Genomic DNA, 13662 nt, shown 5'->3' with positions numbered 1-13662 from the left:
TGATGTTCCTGATAATTTACTATTCTATTGTTAATTTTTTACCTTTCTATCTGATATTTGTGATCTCTCCTTATAGTAGCTATATCTAATCTTCCATGTTGAGTTAACTGTTAGTCTTAAACAATTTCAGTAATAGGAATTCATTACCCTCTTTTGCTCATTAAACTAACTGCATAATATCTGAGTCACTGAACTCTTCATTTTCCTGTAAAAGAATGGACAGTAGGTCTTTCAAACTTATGGTTCAGCCAGTTCATAATTTTTGTTTGCTCTGCTACTCCTACAGCATTCTGCTAGAAATGCTCTCCAGATTGGAATGATGCAAGCAACATTTTAAGAAAACACTATGTAATAAAAACAGTCACTTCTCAGTTTTAAAATTATTTACTGTATTGTATTGATAAATGGTAATTTTTAACATAATCTGTAATTTTTTTTTTAATGTACCTTACATTTATGGTATTTCTGGCTTTTCCTCAAACTGATGATTGACTTCCACTGATGTTTAAATGCTGTGGTCCTTACTTGATGACTACAGTATTTATCCCATACTTTCTAGTTTCTCCATTTTAGAGGCAGTATTCCACAATGACCAAACTGCCATGCATTATCTATAATTCAAACATATTGCAATCTGAAATTTGTCAAAAATGATCTGCAGAAAAGTGTGCATCCATCTCTTTGTACATTGGGCCTGACCTCAACAGGTGTTTATACTCATGCAGAAATATGAGATATGAATTTCTAAGCTGGGAAATTAAAAAAAGCATAGATGAAATGGGTGTGCAGATATCACTGAAACTAGGTGCATAATACACCCTCCAATACACGTTTCCATTTGTTCAGCCTTCCTCTGAAATGTGCTCTATAGTGAACTGTGGTACACAAAAATCAAAGTTAAGCTTATGTCAGAATCACAACACAATATACTGTCAGTGTGATTCAACAGAATCAGAATGGGGGAGAAAGACATAAATCTTCTTTTTGTTTGAAGAACAAACTGAATATTTCTTGCTATGTAAAATTCCATTAAATGTCTCAAGTTACTTTTTGTATCCGCAGACTAATACTGTTTACATTTCCTTAACAAAAACTGTATAGAATTTGAAGCTACTCAGGAATGTTTTAAAGGAATAATGCCTCTAACTTCAGATTTAAGTGTCAGCAAAAATATATATCTTTAATGTTATCATAGAACATCTCTGTCTAATATTAATTCCCTATAGACTCTATTCTAAATCTGCTTACATCATTCCCTTTATAAGATTAGCTACTTATCAATGCAGCCATTTTACTGATGTTATACTCCATATAGTGATAACATTAGAAGAGTCATAGAATGCTGTAATCAAACTACTTTTACTTATTATAGTACTCATATTTGTCTGTTGCCAGCATCATATGATGGTGTGAAAGAATAATTTTTAAGGTTTGGATTATAATGTTGGTATGATTATTGATGCAGTATTATTTTATTACAACATTGTTTTAAAAGAATTTGTTTTAACTTTTGTCATTCAAATTTTTTTGGCCTTTTATTAATTGGACATCTATGTGTACTGTACCAAAGTAATAAGTAGTTTCAAAATGCACAATAAATTCAGAAAATGCATTGGCAAGTGAGTATGCAAAATATCAGCTACTGCTCCTAAAGTAATGTGCTGCTCTTTTGGAAATAAAGATAATTAAATTATCCTATAAAACTCATAATATGTGTTTTCATGTCAATAATAATGAAAACATTACATTAAAACTTTAGATTTAGCTTTTTAAAGACTTGCTAGAATAATATTTACTTGAGGCATGAAAATACATCTGTGAAGCTTGCTGTTGGTTTGGTCATGATTTTGGAAATTTATTTGTATTAACACGTTATCTAAAGTGTAACCTAAAATGCAGCCACATGATTGGAATAATTAAACAGTACAAAATGTGGAAAGTACCAATTCTTAGCTTACTGAAATTTCACTTCAAAATTCTTACGTGTGGCTCAGAATAATACTCCACTAATTTCAGCAATTCCTTATATGAAAATACCAAAATATTTTAAATAGGGAAAATGCACATTATGTAGTTTCTAATCTTGTGACCTCACCTGTAGTAGAGCAATTTGGCATTGTAGATTGTAGATAAGAAGTTATTTTAGTATCACAGCACTGAATACATTCAAAATATTTTGATAAACATTTACAACATAAATTTCTATTCAAAATAATAAAACTGGAAAAAATAATTATGTGGGGTTTCGTTCACAGAAATTGAATGCATCCAGTTCATCAGAAGGCAGCACAGTTGATATTGGACTACCTCCAGAAGGTGAACAGCCAGAAGCAGAACCAGAAGAAGTTCTAGAGCCAGAAGCTTGTTTTACAGAAGGTAGGCAAAGCAAAACAAAGGCAAGATAAATAGACCTAGTTGTGTAGATTCGTGCAGGAGTCTCTTTTTATTCAAAATCAAAAGAAGTTTAGTGATTAAAGTTGTAATATCTGATAGTATTAGTCACTCTTTCAGAGTTCCTGCCATAGATTTACTGTTCTTGTGTGTTCTCTCTCTTTGGATGGTATTGCAAAAGATACAATGATTTAAATTCAAATACTAAACAAAAATGGTCAAAGAGGAATTATAAGGATCTAATGCACCAGCGCTATGATAAGAAATAAGTCAAATGATTACCATTCATTGTGATTGTTAATAAATATTTACTTTATTCTGACATCTGAAAATTTATTGTCACATTTAGGGTGTGTACGGAGATTCAAATGCTGTCAAGTCAGTGTAGAAGAAGGAAAGGGGAAAATCTGGTGGAATCTTAGGAAAACCTGCTATAAGATTGTTGAACACAACTGGTTTGAGACCTTCATAGTCTTCATGATTCTTCTCAGCAGCGGTGCTCTGGTAAATTAAGTGTGGAACTATTGTGACTATTGTGATTTTAAACAGCAAGCATTTAAAATTACAGTTAATCACATAGCTACAGGTAACAAATTAGAATTTGATGTCAAATGAATATATGTTCTAATATAAATATATATCTGCAAGATATAACTAAATGTCTTCACAATTTGCACTGTCCTATAGGAATGGCCAGGAAAAAATTTGAATTGAAAAAATATACATGATGATAAGGCACGTGTCTTTCCCTCAAGTATAACTTCGGCTTTCACTTAATACTTTTAATAAGGCTGGGTCCAAACAATATTCATCTTTCAGCTGAGCTGAACGGCAATACACAAAACTTACTGTAAGACTGCTCTTCAAACTTCATTTTAATTTGTTTCCAGGCATTTGAAGATATCTACATAGAGCAACGTAAAACTATCAAGACCATGCTGGAATATGCTGACAAAGTTTTCACCTATATCTTCATTCTGGAAATGCTTTTAAAATGGGTTGCTTATGGCTTTCAAACCTATTTCACTAATGCATGGTGCTGGCTGGACTTCCTGATTGTTGATGTATGTATTCTTTTTCATGTCCTGTACGATAAGCTTAAAAAAAAAAGAATATTATGTTTTCAGTATAAGATTTCTGTTCTATTCAACAAAAACTCTATTTTAACTGGTGTGGTGGTATGGTTTATAATTCTGTTCAGAATTGAAAAAAAAAATTTGGATATACTTATTTCTCTAGAGATGTTTTTTTAAAATTCTCTAGTTTTATGAAGTTTTAATTCTTTCTTGAAATTATGCTTTTTACTATCTTTTTTCGATGGTATAGAAAAGATGCTGTTCATCCTCTTCAGTTGTTTTGTACATGGAAGCAATTTCTCAAACTGTTTCTAACATTCTAATGAATTACTGTAAGTGTCCTGTCACTTCCTCTGTGCAATATGAAAGGAAAATACTGCTAGGAATTGTCAGTTCCACTGTACTATTCCGTACCCTTGCACTTTTCACTGTATCATGGGGGTGACCTCAAAGACAGTTCAGAGAACCATAGATGAGCCCCCCTAGAATGGGTTCCCACATGATTTTCCAAAGGCTGCACTACCAAGGAGCAGATACACATTGTCTGAAGGAGACCTAGTGAGAAGTGCATTGTAATTTCAGGTCTCCATGCTCAACAATGTATGTAAAGTACTTGGTAGCATGAATGGAAGACTACAGATCTTTGACCATATAGCAGATGTTCATTTCCCTTCCATCCCCAATAGCCTGATTTATCTCTCAGTTCCACAGATGTAATTCCCATGGAATGCAAGTTAAGGGTATGTTTTAGACCACCTAATTGTGCATTACGAAAAGCACCAGAATTCTATAGAAATTGCCAAATATCTCCCTAAAACTACAGTGGAGGTCTTTACTACACAGAGTTTGGAAAACACTGTACCTTGTAAATCCAGACCAACATTGCAAATCCTGTGATAAGACATGACTATATGCTCATATAGTATTTTATGATTGAGTCTGTACCTCTGTAAAACTCAATCATCCCATGTGTAAACTGCCATGACCAGTAGAACTTGTATTTCTCAACAAATATTTAATTCTTATTTGATTATCTGTGGTTAAGTTACTTCTGTGACCCTTATAAATAGCTTTATTAGTTTTTCATGTCAACCTTACCTTGGTGCATTTTTTAAATAAAAAAAAAATCTGAAGTATTATTTTTAATCTATTGTCAGGGGATTGACATAAAAAAACAAAAAGAACAATTTGGAGATGAAAGAATTGAGAGAACAGGAAGGATGGAAGGGAAGGGCATTAAACAGACATAAATAGAAGGTGGTATGTTTTATTTTTGATCTATTAGGGCCGTTTCTTCCCAATGGCTATTAGAAGTATATTTCCAAGGATTATTGATGAAAGATAATTGTATTATTTATTTTACAGCTATTCTAGTTTATTTACTCATCTGCCTGCAGACCAGACCAGCGTTATGCAAGCCAGGATTGATGAAGTGGTTAAAGGAGTCACAGGGAATGTAATGAAGTGTGGATATGCCTAACAGTGAAGCTTCTACCATTATCTAACAAACAATTGGTTCTCAGTCTTGATTAGTCCTGTTAAATCTGAACAGCACTGGTAGCTATGGCTGTTGAATAAGATTTTCTGGACACTAGAAAGTTACATTTGACCAAAAGCAAGGTCTGGATGTGGTTTTTGAGAGCGTTTACATTCTCATCAAGTTCTGAAGATATCATGGGAAGTCCTGACCTAAATTGTCCATTCCAATTCACCCAGCTTTTGGGTGTTTTGTTTCTGCATGTGACTTCATTTTTGTTTAAATCCCACCAAATGTTGACTGGTTTATGTGACTATAGAAGGCACTTTTATACCATGCTATCAACATGATTTCATCAACAGGTACCTAGAATATCCTTTTATTCTACTTTGTCTGACATAAAAATTTTTCTGCGTTATAGAGGGTTTCCTGGAGAAAGAGGTCCAGCCTTGAATCTTCTTGAGATGTTCAGGGCACACATCATTCCCACCATATGTATCAGAAAGATAAAAAGATGAATGAGCAATATTGCCTTTCTGTTTTTGTGTAGGTCTCTTTGGTTAGCTTAACAGCTAATGCCTTGGGCTACTCAGAACTTGGTGCGATTAAATCCCTTAGGACACTAAGAGCTTTGAGACCTCTAAGAGCCTTGTCGCGATTTGAAGGGATGAGGGTAAGACAACGTGAAAGAATCTGAAATAATGCATGCATCCACGGAAACAATGCATGCAGAATAATCAATGACCAATCCATGCAGAAATGCTACACTACCATCCTCTATATTTCACATTTATCACTAACATATAAGCAAAAGGCTTCATCTGCTTATATGAATTCATGTGTTATGGCACATATTGTTACTTAATGAGGATCCTTGGCCTTTCCCCATTTTCATACTTTCATGGAGGGCCCAAGGATTTATCAACTGCATGGATCTATGCAATATTACTGAATTTATCCTATACAAACACATCCTGCTATAGTCAGAACAGTTAAAAAAAGTTCCAGTACTTCCTCTTAAAAGTGTATGCACATACATCCATGTATGCATGCACATGTGTATTTTGTACCAGTTTAGACTATCATACATAGTCTATATCTTTTAACATAGTATTCTGTATATATAAATTGGGAATGTCTTCTAGAAATAGAAGTTTTAGAATGAATTTGTATGTTAATAAGTAAATTAGCGCTATTAAAATACCTTCTCTCTTTCATATTAGAACGATTGCATTCTATTTAAGAAAACTTTTCTAGCATATCAGAGGTGGAGCTGGTTTCATGATTTCTGGTTGCTTACTGCTTTCTGTATTGATTGTAAAATGTTGATTATAATCTATAGAGCACTAAGCAGCCTGAAAACATATTAGACTTTTTCTGGTGTATTTGAGAGGTTACTGTCCCCAGCTGTTTGTTATCACTCTATCAGTTACCACAGCTGAGGCCCTCAGCTGCCCAACAGGGCATGTTCAGTCTGTTTCAGTGCACAGTCAAAGTGGTCAGTTTAAATCATTTCTTTAGTGTCCTGAAATGGACAAAGACCTGATGTACTCAGCCATGACTCAAAAGCTCTAGAAATGTTTCTCTCAAGGGTAGTAGTGAACAACCAGACATGGTAGATATTTCTCGCTCCAGCCACAGGAAGGTGTCTGGCTTGCACCTTCAGGGTCCATCTGTCTCTCTTGGACATACTGCCATAGTAGGCATCAGCAGATGCACCTGAACTGGAACCCTCCCACCATAATTAAAAGGGATCCTTGTGTGAGCTCCCTCCTGCGATCACTATTCTTTGCCACCCCAGGTGATAAGCTGATTAGCTAATTTGTAAATCAACTACAAACTGGAGAGCTTCTGAAGAAAATGTCATGCTCTCTGTGTGTGGAAAGTAAGAGAAGAGACTTCAGTGAAAAAGGAAATGGGCTTTGATGAAATGTTATGAATTCAAACAGGAAATAGCATTTCTTTGCCTCCAAAAAATTTTTGGACTTTTACTAAAGCAAATTTGAAAATTTGGGATGTTTCTATCAGAGGTAAGACCTGTCTAAAGCATCAGTATTATCTCACTAAAATAATATTAGCTGTTGGGGTTTCTTTTATGACAATGATTACCAAAACAAAAAACTCAAAATAAAAATATTTCAAATTTTATATAGAATTGTTTAAGTGGCAATTCATTGTTGCAAGGAAAAACCCAATAACCTTGTCATGAAGGTTTAAGGATAATTGTCAATCGCATGACTTCCATGTTGGTGTAAACTTTATCTACACATTTGATCCTGATCTGCCAACTCTATCTCTGTACATTCCCAGATGAGGAGAAGATTTATGGGTTTAGCAAAAAATGCAATTAAAAATAGTAGATGAAGTTAGATCACTTAAGATTAGAAATATGACCTATAACTTCATTAGTTAGGCAGTTAACCATCGAAATATTCCAATGGATGTACTGAATTTTGCCTTATTTAAAGTAATTAATTCCAAGTTTAGTGTCTTTAAAGATACAGTAGCTCAAGTTGATGGAGAGATTGATATAAGACTATTTTAAGGTCTGATACATGGAAATTCAATATGTCTGTTCATAACATAATCATTCCATTGATATTTATCATGTATGAAACTGAAAATATGACAATACAGTACAATGCATATATTTGCATAGACACTTAAATTGCTTCCATTAAGCACTTTCCATATACAAGCAGGAAATTCTGTTCAGTACACGTACAGTTTTTAACACACTGTATGATTCTCTAGGATTTCAACTTGTGCCCATACAAACTAGTAATTAAAAGAAAAAAATTGCCCCATGAAAAAAATTAATTTTTCTCCCTGCATCTTCCTACCACTGGTATTGCTATGAAAGTTATACTTTAATTTGCACTTGGTACTTCATTAAAATAGCCTGTGGGAATATAATTAGTCTGTCCATGCTCTGTCCCAAGCAGTATCACTCACTGCTATATGGTGCTAGGCACTAATACCTTTTTCTTTCAACTAGAAAACAAGGGGTTTGATGTCTTTCTTATGCTTCCCCTGCTTTCATTTGCTGTCAGGCCTAGCCTCTTTTTCTCACAGACTTACTACTGGTGGAAGCTGGAAGGTGTTGGGATCAGTGTTTCCAGTGATGCTCAACGTATGTTTTGAGTGTCTTCAAATGATTCGTATCACAAGCTGGTTCTCTGTAGCTTCAGGACTCAGACTAATACCAGAGAAAGTAGGTCAGCTGTAGAAATCCAGCAATTAAAGAAAGAACATGACTGGACCTGCAGCTGCAGCACAAAGAGGAGCAGAATTCTTGGGTGTACTGAGACTGAAAGCTCGAGGACAAATATTTTCACTTCATTAACTATCCCTTTATATCTCAAAAATTGTTCCTGATGGATGATATCATTACATTTAAGAAATCTACTGATATTTTTGATTAAAAGAATTGAGATAACTTTCAATTTAAAAAAACCTAATATATTTGGAAAATATTCCCAAATTGGGAAAAAATGGCCTTGCCATTTATTATTCCAGTCAAATTGTTGTAAAAATAAGTGAGTACATGGTTTTCTGATTTAAACTAATTCAGCATAGTTATTAGACTGTTCATTTTGCTTAGGTCAAACAATATCTACAGTCATGTGGTTCACAGTGCTGAGTACAAGCTTGTCAACATAAAAGCGCAATGTTGAAATAGACAGAAGAGATTTATCCATCAGTTAGGGAATCCTCTCAACCCAGATGCTGAATTATAAAATTCTATATTACTTTTCCTTGTTAATTTATAACAGTTATTGCAAAGGAGATTTTTAGTATGATTAAGAAAATATTCTGATTTGTTTTAAATTTCCACACTAGATATAAACACCTATTAAAATATTTGATTTACAATAAGTGGGAAAAAGGTACAAACAAACAAAAAAGCCTGGAATATTCAGACTTCATGCACCATTCTGTGCTTTTATAAAGTGATGGAGTAATTTACATTGAAAGTAATTTACATTTGATCCAGTTCCTAAATTTAAGGAATAAAATTAATTCCCTGAAGTCCTATAGGCTCTCAAATGTTGTCCAAAGTATGTATCATGTGTGTAGTACATGTGATGATGCTTCATCACCTATCTAATATTCAAAAGGTTTATTTTCTGTTCTGTAAGAGGGCAAGGAATGAAAGCCTATCTACCTGGATCACTAATTTTATAATTCATTGATTTTAGGGATGGTATTGGTTGCAGATATAACTGTAATGCCAAAATACTTCATAGAACTTCATTACATATTTGTATTTCAAACAGAAACAATAAGTTTATTATGCTAGAGGATCTGTCCTAGTACTTACATAATATATACTAAATGAAGTATAAAAAGCCTATCAAAGTAATAGCTAGTGTTTTGCATTAAAAAAAGAAAAAGCAAACGTCTTTAAGTTTTAAGGATCTGCTTCAGTTGTTTTGGCAAAGTTGGTGGCAGTGCTCTATACTTAACCAGTTCTATATTCTTAGAGTTATTTACAGAGATTTAAAATAGGAATTAATTAATTTAGCATCATTGAGTCCATCATTAAATTAGTAATTCTCATTCATAATGGACCTACTTTCTCCTAAATTTTATTTTCCTCTGTGTTTTATTTTCATTCTGGCATGTTTTTAATCATTGCTCATCATCACACATGAAATCATTTTCACATTTTTCTTTCCTGAAGCCTGATTTTTCCCAAAATTCAGTTGGGAATTAAATCAAATCTCTTTTTCAAGTTTTATCTGCCAGTTGCCTTAACACTATCAGCTCTGGTGTGTTCAGATACTCAGTAGTTTTCCTGGTTTGAACATTTTCACTTTTTAATTCTAAACGTAAACATCCAAAAGAACATGCATACATTACTTGGTTTTATTTTTAAAAATCCTCAAAGTTAATTTCAATTAGAAATTTGCTTAGAAATAGATTTGAACTTGCTTGGATTTATCCAGGAAACATGTAGTATTAAAAATTTGGTTTGTTCGATTCAATCGGTGATTATAATTATTATGGTTTTGCAGATATACATTAAGTAAATATTCTAAAAAGCACTGATAAATACTTATTTTTCCTCTTTTTTTTAAAGTTTATTTTAATGGTTCTTATTTTACCCATTCTTTAAAGCTCCCATTTGCTACTATTTGTATTTTTCCTTCTAATTAAGTTTGGCATTTTATCTTTTCTCTATACTGCTTTTCTGACTTGTTACTCTCAACAATTGAGTTGTAACATAGATATTAGAATTATAATTGCATGTTACATGTGAAGCATTTGTAAGATCCTGGTGCCTGTGTTCTTACAGTGTCTCTCTTCGGTTTCATTTGTACTCCAGGTTGTGGTGAATGCACTGTTAGGAGCAATTCCATCTATTATGAATGTGCTTCTTGTTTGCCTTATATTCTGGCTGATATTTAGTATCATGGGAGTAAATCTATTTGCTGGAAAGTTTTACTACTGTGTTAACACTACAACTGATGAGAGATTTGATATCAGCCAAATTAACAACTTTAGTCAGTGTGAGGAGCTCATACAAAACAATGAAACTGCCCGCTGGAAGAATGTGAAGGTCAACTTTGACAATGTAGGCCTTGGTTACCTTTCTCTGCTCCAAGTGGTAAGTCACCTGCCCTTAATTCCTTAATTTCTATTTATCTTTCTGTATCTCTGTTGTTTACCTACAACAGTAAAAAGTTTTTTACTTCTTTTTTTTTTAATTTAGAAATTTTGTTTCTCAATTCTTGGTTTGAATTATGAAGTGTGAGATAAATCCATAACTCTACAGAAGAAGTAACACAAAGCCTAGAGGATATGCTGACTATGAGAAAAAAAATGTAATTCAAACATAATAGACTGCTGCCTTGAATCTGTATCAAGTAAACCTCTAATGCTCATGCACAGAAAAAATAACTTCTACACCAGATATTACTCATAATAGACAAAAGAGTTCTTAATGGATGCTGCCCCTCTATAGTCAGATATTAGAATTGGCTTGCAATTCCTGTACATGAATAAAACATATAATAGAAAGCAAGAGTCAGCTATTAGGATTTCACTCTGCTGGTTTTCATGATGAGTACTAAAAACACTTAGTCTTCAGCTCCTAAAAAATGCTTCTGACAAGGCATTTTCCAGGAACAGTGTGACCTAAACACCTGTGTTCTGTTTATAGGCTACATTTAAAGGATGGATGGATATCATGTACGCAGCTGTGGATTCTCGTAATGTAAGTATAGTCCCTTGACTCCATTTGTTTTGATTGTATGAGCTCCAAGATTTGAGAATGTAATTTTAACATCTTTCAGAAATTACAGTAAAAATAAAAGAACAAAGAGTTACTATAATTTTGTAGTTAAAGAAAATGGAAATCATGGGAAAAATACAAGAAATGAGGTAAGCAGAGGAGCAGTCCTACCGTATTCCATTTTCTCTATGGTACACTTGAATCAAAATTCCCCAATCCTACAACACACCTGTAGCCATGAAATTCCTTTTCCTCCTCTCATTATGCATTGAGCCATTCTTTATATTTGGAAACAGACACCATCACAGAAAGGTTTTTGGGGGTTTTTTTATAATACTGATCTTATTTATAGTTAAGACTTTCATTGTGCTCTGCAAGCTGCCTGACTGCTTTCTTTAGGGCAGAGTGCTTATTTTTAATTAGATCTGTGCATTTTCTTACCCTTTGGCCTGCCCCTTGTTCCCTTGGTGCAAGTTTTCCTCTAGTTCTAAGTAGACAATTGAATAAACTATACTAGTAAAGCTCCATTTCTTTTTTTTTTTGTAAGCTGCACTCACAGCAGGAGGCCTGCTGTAGTATAGTGAAGGTGAATAGCTATACCAAGAAAATATGCTTAGTCTAAACATGGCTTGGATGCCTCTCTTCCACAATCCTGTGCAGTTTCCTGAGTGCCTGTAGCAGTGAAATCTCCACAAGCAAATATTTTGTATTCATTGTTAAACTAATGTGTAGTTTCTATGCCTTTTTTGCAGGTTTTGGATCAGCCCAAGTATGAAGATAACCTGTACATGTATCTTTACTTTGTCATCTTTATCATCTTTGGATCGTTTTTTACCTTGAACCTTTTTATTGGTGTCATCATAGACAATTTCAACCAGCAGAAAAAGAAGATAAGTACTTCATTATTATTCTGAAAAGAACATTAAAAATTCTTATTTTTGGTCCACTGATGACAACTTTATTAATATTTTTATGATAAATTAGTTAAAGTGCCACATAGTAAATACATTAAATTATTAAAGCTTATAATTTGTCTTGATGAGGGTTAGATGGACAAATGACAATCTATGACTCTCCATGGTTAGTGAAATACTCAATGTCATCTTTGTAAAGATGTGGATTTGAGACTGAAGCCTTAATTGACTCATAAAAAGGCTAACCACTGAAATAGCCAAATGTAGCTATAAAAACTCTTTGCTATACTACCTTCATGTCAAAAAGCTCAGCAGTATAGATTTCTGAACTTTGATAACAAACATTGTATTATCTTTATTTGTACCTTCTTTAGTCTGTGTTTTGTCAACACTGCCTGAAAAGGTATCAGTGTTCCAGCTGCTGAATTCAACACTTTCTGTAGCTTAATACTTAATATAAAAATCATAAAAGAGGATTTTTATATCTATCCTAAATTTTCCCACAGATGAGAATGTGATTATTAGTATTATTTATAAGTAATCAATAAAGATACGTGATTGTAACCAGTTTTTGTCTCTTGGGTTTACTTTGGAGGTCAAGACATTTTCATGACAGAAGAACAGAAGAAATACTACAATGCAATGAAAAAATTGGGTTCAAAGAAACCACAAAAACCTATACCTCGACCAGCAGTAAGAATAAAAATATTTTCTGTTATTTTTACATCTATTTAAAAATTGGATTTTTTCTATTATGCCTTAGGCTGAAATAAGTTGTAAGCAAAAAAGAAAATGTATAAGAAAAGCCTTATTAATCTGAAATACCTTTTTTTCTTTTTCTTCTGCTATAACAGAACAAATTCCAAGGCATGGTCTTTGATTTTGTAACCAAACAAGCATTTGATATCAGTATCATGATACTTATCTGCCTTAACATGGTCACAATGATGGTAGAAACAGATGATCAGAGTGAAGAAATGGAAAACATTTTATATTGGATTAACCTGGTGTTTATCGTACTTTTCACTGGAGAATTTGTCCTGAAATTGATTTCACTTCGTCATTACTACTTCACTATAGGTTGGAATATTTTTGATTTTGTGGTTGTCATTCTCTCCATAGTAGGTAAGAGCAACTAATTTTTATAAAATGTCTATTTCTGTGAACATGGATATATTTTTGCCGTGTAAAATCTATTTATATTTTGGTTCAACTTTGTCACTAGAAAGTCTTATCCATAAGATAACTGAAAAGTATGGTAAGAATTTTTTAGCAAGAGGTTTCATACACTCCTACTTTTTTACTGGTCGAAATCAGATCTCTATTCTGAAATCAGTAGAGATTCCTACACATGCATGAAAGGCAATTTTGATGTAAACTTACAGTGACAGTTGCAGGTGAAAGAGTTCAGTCATCCAAAATCCAAGAGTAAAATCTGTGTGGGACTATTATGAGGGTAGGATGCCTGCACCCCAGACAGCTGGGTAAAACCCTTTGCTTACTTCAGTTTTGTTTGATCCTGAGAGGCTTTGTGCCTGAGATAGAGTGAGCAGAGCTGAAGCA

General features: G+C 33.5%; 1 protein-coding gene across 5 annotated transcripts in view; it reads left to right on the top strand.

Annotated features, from left to right (window-relative positions):
- Positions 1-13662, top strand: part of SCN2A (sodium voltage-gated channel alpha subunit 2) — a 73656-nt gene that overhangs the window by 56013 nt on the left and 3981 nt on the right. For all 5 annotated transcript variants that reach the window (XM_071435001.1, XM_071434998.1, XM_071435000.1 and 2 more), the window contains exons 18-26: positions 2256-2376; positions 2741-2895; positions 3282-3455; positions 5495-5617; positions 10277-10558; positions 11114-11167; positions 11938-12075; positions 12688-12792; positions 12954-13224. In XM_071435001.1, the coding sequence (XP_071291102.1) occupies positions 2256-2376; positions 2741-2895; positions 3282-3455; positions 5495-5617; positions 10277-10558; positions 11114-11167; positions 11938-12075; positions 12688-12792; positions 12954-13224 (1423 nt within the window). The remainder of the gene's footprint in view (positions 1-2255; positions 2377-2740; positions 2896-3281; positions 3456-5494; positions 5618-10276; positions 10559-11113; positions 11168-11937; positions 12076-12687; positions 12793-12953; positions 13225-13662) is intronic.

Source organism: Agelaius tricolor, unplaced genomic scaffold (assembly GCF_023055355.1).
Source record: "Agelaius tricolor isolate 1412-34295 unplaced genomic scaffold, bAgeTri1.0.p SCAF_10, whole genome shotgun sequence".
Lineage (NCBI taxonomy): Eukaryota > Metazoa > Chordata > Aves > Passeriformes > Icteridae > Agelaius > Agelaius tricolor.
This window is presented reverse-complemented; position numbering and strand designations above follow the sequence as displayed.